The sequence below is a fragment of the Priapulus caudatus genome, unplaced genomic scaffold (assembly GCF_000485595.1).
Source record: "Priapulus caudatus unplaced genomic scaffold, Priapulus_caudatus-5.0.1 Scaffold2688, whole genome shotgun sequence".
Classification (NCBI taxonomy): Eukaryota; Metazoa; Priapulida; class Priapulimorpha; order Priapulimorphida; family Priapulidae; genus Priapulus; species Priapulus caudatus.
Window position 1 is genome coordinate 3,529 of NW_014579749.1, and position 8,031 is coordinate 11,559.

The 8,031-nt window shown below is 51.7% G+C and overlaps 1 protein-coding gene across 1 annotated transcript in view; it reads right to left on the minus strand.

Annotated features, from left to right (window-relative positions):
- The window catches only part of LOC106818954 (putative ankyrin repeat protein RF_0381), an 8,653-nt gene extending 1,031 nt beyond the window's left edge, over nucleotides 1-7,622 (minus strand). Inside the window, exons 1-6 of the mRNA XM_014823620.1 lie at nucleotides 7,420-7,622; nucleotides 6,753-7,371; nucleotides 6,423-6,581; nucleotides 5,906-5,998; nucleotides 536-793; nucleotides 328-505 (exon numbers count right to left, since the gene is read on the minus strand). Of these exons, the coding sequence (XP_014679106.1) occupies nucleotides 328-505; nucleotides 536-793; nucleotides 5,906-5,998; nucleotides 6,423-6,581; nucleotides 6,753-7,371; nucleotides 7,420-7,622 (1,510 nt within the window). The remainder of the gene's footprint in view (nucleotides 1-327; nucleotides 506-535; nucleotides 794-5,905; nucleotides 5,999-6,422; nucleotides 6,582-6,752; nucleotides 7,372-7,419) is intronic.
- Nucleotides 7,623-8,031: the final 409 nt, after the last annotated feature.

Here is an 8,031-nt window from a genome sequence, read left to right on the forward strand (position 1 = left end):
GATTACTATTACTGATTACCTTTACCATCTATAAGAAAATACATTAGGACATTGCTAAAATTCGGTCTCAATCATTCGCAACGTACGCCCGTAGTTTTACCTCGATATGAAGTCGATCACAGGAGAAGTGTAACGCGGTGAAACTCCCTCCTTTTTCCGTCGCGGCAACGTTGGGGTCGGCGCCTGCCTCCAGTAGCATGCGCATGATGTCCAGCTGGCCAGCCCTGCGAGAAAGAGCCGCCATGTGCAGGGAGGTCTGTCCGTACGATTCCGCGGCGTTGGCGTCAGCGCCGTGTGAGAGCAGCATCCGCACCACCGCCTCCTCGCCCTTATTCACCGCCATCATCATGGGCGTCTCCCCGCTCGTATCGGCGACGTTGGGGTCGGCACCGGCCTCCAGTAGCAGACGCATGATGTCCAGCCGGCCAGAGCGAGCCGCGTCGTACAGGGAGGTCCATCCGTACGAGTCCGCGGCGTTGGCGTCAGCGCCGTGTGAGAGCAGCATCCGCACCGCCGCCTCCTTGCCCTCCCTCACCGCCATCATCAGCGGCGTATCCCTGCTGTCCGTATCAGCGACGTTGGGGTCAGCGCCGGCCTCCAGTAGCAAGCGCATGATGTCTAGCCTGCCAGAGCAAGTCTCGAGGTACTGGTATATGCTGGCCTGTCTGTCCAAGTAGTCGCCGTCGTGTGTGAGCTTATTCACCCGCTCATGCGCCTCCTCGCACTTCCTCATCACCTTCATCAGCGGCGTCTCCCCGCTCTTCGTCGTGGTGACGTTGGGGTCGGCGCCGGCCTCCAGTAGCAGGCGAACGATGTCCAGCCAGCCAAAGCAAGCCGCGTGGTGCAGGGAGGTATCTCCGTACGAGTTCGTGACGTTGGGGTCGGCGCCGTGTGAGAGCAGCATCCGCACCATCGCCTCATCGCCCCGACTCACTGCCATCATCAGCAGCATCACCCTGCTCTTCGTCATGGCGACGTTGGGGTCGGCGCCGGCCTCCAGTAGCAGGCGCACGATGTCCAGCTGGTCAGAGCAAGCCGCCATGTGCAGGGAGGTCTGTCCTTGCGAGCTCGCAACGTTGGCGTCAGCGCCGTGTGAGAGCAGCATCCGCGCCACCGCCTCCTTGCCCTTCCTCACCGCCATCATCAGCAGCGTCTCTCCACTCTTCGTCATGGCGACGTTGGGGTCGGCGCCGGCCTCCAGTAGCAGGCGCACGATGTCCAGCCGGCCAAAGCGAGCCGCGTGGTACAGGGAGGTTCGTCCGTACGAGTCCGCGGCGTTTGGATCCGCGCCGGCCTCCAGTAGCAGGCGCATGATGGCCAGCTGGCCAGAGCAAGCCGGCGACAGGACCCGCGCGTTTCCGCTGGCCACGGCTGCGTGCAGCATCGTTCCGTCGACACGGTAACGCGAGCGGAGGTCCGCTCCATTGTCTAGCAGCACGGCTGCAACATCCGCGCAAGCTGTTTCGCAGGCGAGCATGAGAGGCGTTCGCCCGCGCTCATCCTTCTCTTGCAGGGGCGCATCATGCAGCAGCAGCTGTTTCACAATCTCCATCTTCTCTTCATTCCTGTCCCATGAAAGTGCGCAGGCGACGTGGAGAGGCGTCTCCATGCGTACGTTCACGCACGATGTGTTCGCTCCACCTCGCAGAAGTTCTAACACTTTCTCAACGTCCCCACGTGAACAGGCAGCATGCAGGTCTGACATTCTTCTCCCAACTGTAGGCACGCACTGTGCGTCGTTCGGTTGCAGGAGGGTCCAGTGCAGTCACCTACCTAAAATGCACACTGATGTTCACAAAGGCATGTAGAGTTGATTGCGATGTTAATATAGTGCATGACAAATCGAAAACAGCTTTGTTCTCCACGTATTCACATTTTCTGTAATACAGTGTCCAACAGATCGATGAAAAAGGTTATTTTCCTAATAGCACAAAAGCTGAAGTCCAAGGCCAGGAAGCAAATCGGAAACAAATAAAGTGATTAAGCCTGGAGGATTGCCAAAGCATGGATACATCCACTTAAATATGCCTGGAGACCACCGCTTCCCAATGCTCCACCCGCTTTGCCAAGTGCAACACGCAATTTGGTAGTTAAACATGCGCTGAGGCATAAATGTGGTAAGACAAAAATTAACCAGTGCAGTTCTGAACTGTTTTGAACAGAATAGTGGAATAGGAGAAAGTGTAGAAAACAACTTGGTTAAAGAACTAGCAAGAAGTGGTGTATCCATATGGAATCTAATTCTGAGATATTATTCATTTAGTTTAGGTGCTAAGATCTAACATCAAGTGAGACAGGACAGGACAGTGCAGTACGTGGATGGGTAAAGGTGTTTAGTTGGTGTATACTGTATAGGGACACCTGAAACTTATTTTAATTTATGTATTTAGACACTGAAGCCTGCATGGCTAGATAACAGTCTATGCTGCAAGTAAAAATGATAATTAAACAAGTGCCACAGAGCGACAGCGCTCAACTGACGTGTACTGTAGCCGGGTATTCTTCCGAGAAACTCACTGGCAACCGAATCAAGTGCGCCCTCCTGCCACCGCGTTCGCGCTCAGAGCGTATATCTAGGATACTACTAATACAGACCTAAAATCTATGTAGGCTTTGCTATACCTACTGGTAGTACAGTAATAAAGATACAGAGCTCTGTGTAACTTTAATGACTTCGCTATATTAACATGTTATCATGGATATGCGTCGAGCGCGAGCGTAGTGGTGGTGGTGGGCACTGGGGGGAAAGTGGAGGGAGGGGGCGAGTGGAGGGGGTTCTAATAGCAAAAGCAGTTGCCGCGAGATTGCGCGTGCAAGTGTCATCAATAATCAAAGATGGCATCACCCTTCGTGCGTGATAACCTCACTCCATTGAGTTGCTGAAATCCAAGTATTTTTTATTTAGGCAGGCGAGAATTTTGCTCAGCTGTGAGTTGTTAACACATCTGCATTGGAGGTTGCCAGGCAATAATTATGATTAGAATAGTGCCATTTCATCCCCATGCATGCGTAATGGGCTGCCCCCATGTTTTTGCCTACCCACGCAAGCATTCAGGGTTCATTACAGTGTGCTAATACAGGGTGCTACTCAGGGTGCCAGTACAGACTGCTTTAGAAAATAATATGATTTAAGGAGCGTAAACCTTGTTCAACAAACATTTGCCTTTGCAATTGAACTGTGTAACTGTAGCCTCACATCCACAATAGCAAAAGCAGTTCAGTCCTTTGTTAACAGTCAACAAATCCATGTTTAACGCTCCTCTTGAGGGTCAAAAGGTTATTCGACACTTACTCTTCACACGTACGTATCACAATTACATCAATTACCTTGGGTTGATCAATTAATCAATTGATTAATCAATTAATCACCAGGAATGAGTATTTGATTATCATAATCATGATTGATCATATCTGTGTATTCTCGATAGTTGTCTTATTAGATAGATATCGAACATTGTGTCTGTTTTTGCAATCGCTGGGTTGTATTAAGATTGCCTTTGTTCCGACCTACTGTATAAACTGTATATTTCGCGGTGGTTTAATTTTCACGAATTTCGCGAACGCGTCCCCGACGCGAAAATAACAACACGCGAATAATTCATACCGAATAATACCGAATAATTCATAATTCACCGACCGCCAAATTAACCACTCGCGAAGTTTGAATTCGCGAAAACATCTGTACGCGAAAAATATGGCGTATAAAGCATTTAAAACATTCTTGACGTTGCTCGTGTTGTAGAAGCGGGGAAGTGAAGAAAAGAGTGGCAGTCCTGCGAAACGCTCGAGGAAGCTGGCTAGCAGATCTCCCGTGGTCGCTCCGCTAGACGTGACGGAGAGTGACGAGGAAACCTTCTACTACACTCCGCCGCAGAGCCGACCGCAGCTGATGCGGCTGCAGCACACAGACCTACCTGTCACGTTCAGTAATGTATCTGATGTTTATGTTTTCTACCACCAGGTGTCAGTAGTAGTACCACCACGGCCATAATGTAATGCAACGCAGAATGAATATTGTCAACTTTATCTACAATCATCTGCTTCTCTATTCACCATAACCATCACCAGATGCGTGTTCAACAGCGCGAACGCTCGCGTGCGCTTGCCTTCTGAACGACACCGCGCGGTCGAGCGCGCGCGAGTTGTTTTCAAGATGGCGACGGGCAATCTGGTGAATGCGAATCTAACACTTCTGACTTCAATTTCACTCTGTTTCAACTTCATTTCATTTTTCAATCATTCATTCACTTGTGAATTCAATTCATATTAATTTTGTCTGCTAATTCGTTCAACAGTATTTGTTCGAAGACATTAAAATCTCGCGATGAAATCTGCTGAGGAAGCCGCCATCTTGGATAAAGCGAGCGCTCGGTGCATAGCTCGGTGTCGTTCAAGTGGCGCTGCGTTCGTTCTGCGAGCGTTCGCGCTGTTGAACACGCCTCAGAAGATGCTACACTACCCCTCCCCCCAAGCACGATGTGCCACACAAGCACGTCAAGCGCGTATGTCACTCGCCAATCGCCGCTCCTCTGTCATGGTCACCTCAGCGCAGCTACAAGGTAAGGGCAAAGATCAAGCAGGCAGTGAGTACGTACGTGAGTATTTGCTTGGCTTTGTTATGTTTGATTTTGAGTTACATATACACTTCTAGTGCATACCTATGAAGCACTCACGCAGGAAATGTTAATTTTCATTAAATAGGGGAGATGTTATGATATATGACCGTCAGATGTCGCGTCGAGAACAACGTGTGTGTCGCGTGGTATGCACGCATGGTGTGGAAGCATTCCAGTTATTCAAAAAAGATATCTGCGTTGACTATGATCATGTGTGAGCATCAAACATAACAGGCTTATTCCCTATAAGTCTAGGGCGTAGTGTCGCTTCAGTCTATGGTTGGACTATATATATATATTATATATATATACCATATTAATGGGTACATTATGACAAGTGGATTGTCTGAACAGTAGGTCATTAATGATTATATTTTTTTGGTGGTGTGTGGTAGCAGGAGCACATCAAATATGTGATTCTGGTGGTAATAAGTACTTTCCGAATTGCATACATTTCATGGTAAAATGGGTTTTTATTTTTTAAATATTCAGAACGCAACTAAGCCTTTAGATTTTTTTACAGAGCAAAATGATTTGTAAATTTTTAACATTTGTACTCGTGGTTATTAAATCGTGCCAATTCACCAAGACATCATACCGATAATCTACACATTTCTATATAAACTGAATAGTGTTACTACATATACTCGATTTTACAATGCAATGAAACACGTCTGCCAACACGTGCAACAATTAGAACATAGATCTACTAAGTATTGATAATATATTCTGGGTTATCGCATCTCCAATCCTACATGGGCTTCCTCGGTTAACACGCTTAGTGTCGCCTACGTTGGTCTAGCGTGTGCCCTGACAAATTCTATGAGACTCGGAGGCAGCTGTAGCCTGTTGTCGTATGCAACGCTGTGACTGACGATAACACGCGCGCAATGGCACTTCAGCGAATGATACTGCGCGCTCATTCTGCCATGTATCTCGTCGCTCGACTCCACGTTGCCACGGAAACGCGTCGGGTAAATCCGGCGCCAGAGTTTGTATGGCGTCTCTCCCCGTGCGTTCACCACGTCGACGTGTGCGTCGTGGTTGAACAGCAGCATGTGCACTATCTGCAAGTACCCCTCCCTCTGTCGCGCGCAAACATCATCTTTCCATGCGAGCATCGCCCTACAGAAGCTGTGCAGCGGGGTGTTGCCCTTGCTGTCGCGTGTGTTAACCTGTAGAAGTACGCCGGCGGACTCGCACGTCTGTAGGAGAGCTGACGCCACTTGTACCGCTGACGCCGCTTCTGCTGCGTGTACTGTGTGCCAGCTCATTTCGGGCCTTCTCACCTCCGCCTGGCTGCCTATTATAGCGAGCGGCGTCCTCTTGTTACAATCGACGAGGTTCGGGTCAGCTCCGTGTTTCAAGAGGTGAGTAATCATCTGTGTGAACGAAAGAAACGAGGATCGTTAACAACCCGATTTTAGGTTCGTTCCTTAAAGAACAAGTTTCTCCGAGCATACTACCTTTATTACTGTTGCCGATTACTAACTATTACTATTATTAAATTATTAACTATTAACCGATTACTATTACTGATTACCTTTATTATCTAGACAAAAATACATTGGAACATCGCTAAAATTGTCTCCGTCGTTCACAACGTACGCCCACATTTTTCCTCGGTCCCGAGTAGATTGCAGGAGTAGTGTAAAAACTGTAATGCGGTGAAACTATTTAACAGATCTATTATTAACTGTTAACCCAATTACTATTACTGATTACCTATACCATCTATAAGAAAATACATTAGAACATTGCTAAAATTCGGTCTCAATCATTCGCAACGTACGCCCAGAGTTTTACCTCGGTTCGAAGTCGATCACAGGAGTAGTGTAACGCGGTGAAACTCTTCATTTCTTCCGTCGCGGCAACGTTTAGATCTACACCGGCCTCCAGTAGCATACGCATGATGTCCAGCTGGCCAGAGAGAGCCGCCGTGTGCAGGGAGGTCTGTCCGTGCGAGTCCGCTGCTTTGGCGTCGGCGCCGTGTGAGAGCAGCATCTGCACCATCGCCTCCTCGCCCTCCCTCACCGCCATCATCAGCGGCGTCTCTCCGCGCTTCGTCTCGGTGACGTTGGGGTCGGCGCCGGCCTCCAGTAGCAGGCGCACGATGTCCAGCTGGCCAGAGCAAGCCGCGTGGTACAGGGAGGTCTCTCCTTGCGAGTCTGCGGTGTAGGCGTCGACGCCGTGTGAGAGCAGTATCCGCTCCATCATCTGCTCGTCCTCCTCCACCGCCCTCATCAGTGGCGTCTCTCCCTTATTCGTCTCGGCGACGTTGGGGTCAGCGCCGGCCTCCAGTAGCAGGCGCACGATGTCCAGTTGCCTGTAGCAAGCCGCGATGTGCAAGGAGGTCACTCCGTACGAGTCCGCGGCGTTGGCGTCGGCGCCGGCTTCCAGTAGCAGGCGCACGATGTCCAGCCGGCCAAAGCAAGCCGCGTGGTACAGTGAGGTCTGTCCGTACGAGTCTGCGGCGTTGGCGTCGGCGCCGTGTGAGAGCAGCATCCGCACCACCGCCTCCTCGCCCTCCGTCACCGCCCACATCAGCGGCGTATCCCCGCTCTTCGTCTCGGCGACATTGGGGTCGGCGCCGGCTTCCAGTAGCAGGCGCATGATGTCCAGCCTGCCAGGGCAAGCCGCGATGTGCAAGGAGGTCACTCCGTACGAGTCCGCGGCGTTGGCGTTGGCGCCGGCCTCCAGTAGCAGGCGCACGATGTCCAGCTGGCCAGAGCAAGCCGCCATGTACAGGGAGTTCCTTCCGTGCGAGTCCGCGGCGTTGGCGTCGGCGCCGTGTGAGAGCAGCATCCGCACCGTCGCCTCCTTGCCCTCCGTCACCGCCTTCATCAGCGGCGTCGCCCCACTCTTCGTATTGGCGACGTTGGCGTCAGCGCCGGCCTCCAGTAGCAGGCACATGATGTCCAGCCAGCCAGAGCTAGCCGCGTAGTGCAGGGAGGTCTGTCCTTGCGAGTCCACGACGTTGGCATCGGCGCCGTGTGAGAGCAGCATCTGCACCACTGCCTCCTCGCCCTTACTCACCGCCATCATCAGCGGCGTCTCCCCGCTCTTCATCATGGCAACGTTGGGATCGGCGCCGGCCTCCAGCAGCTGGCGCATGATGTTCAGCTGGCCAGAGCAAGCCGGCGATAAGACCCGCGCGTTCCCGCCGGCCACGGCTGCGTGCAGCATCGTTCCGTCGCCACGGTAACGCGCGCGGAGGTCCGCTCCATTGTCTAGCAGCGTGGCTGCAACATCTGCGCTGGCTGTTTCGCAGGCGAGCATGAGAGGCGTTCGCCCGCGCTCATCCTCCTCTTGCAGGGGCGCGTCATGCAGCAGCAGCTGTTTCACAATCTCCATCTTCTCTTCCGTCCTGTCCCGCGAAAGTGCGCAGGCGACGTGGAGAGGCGTCTCCATGCGT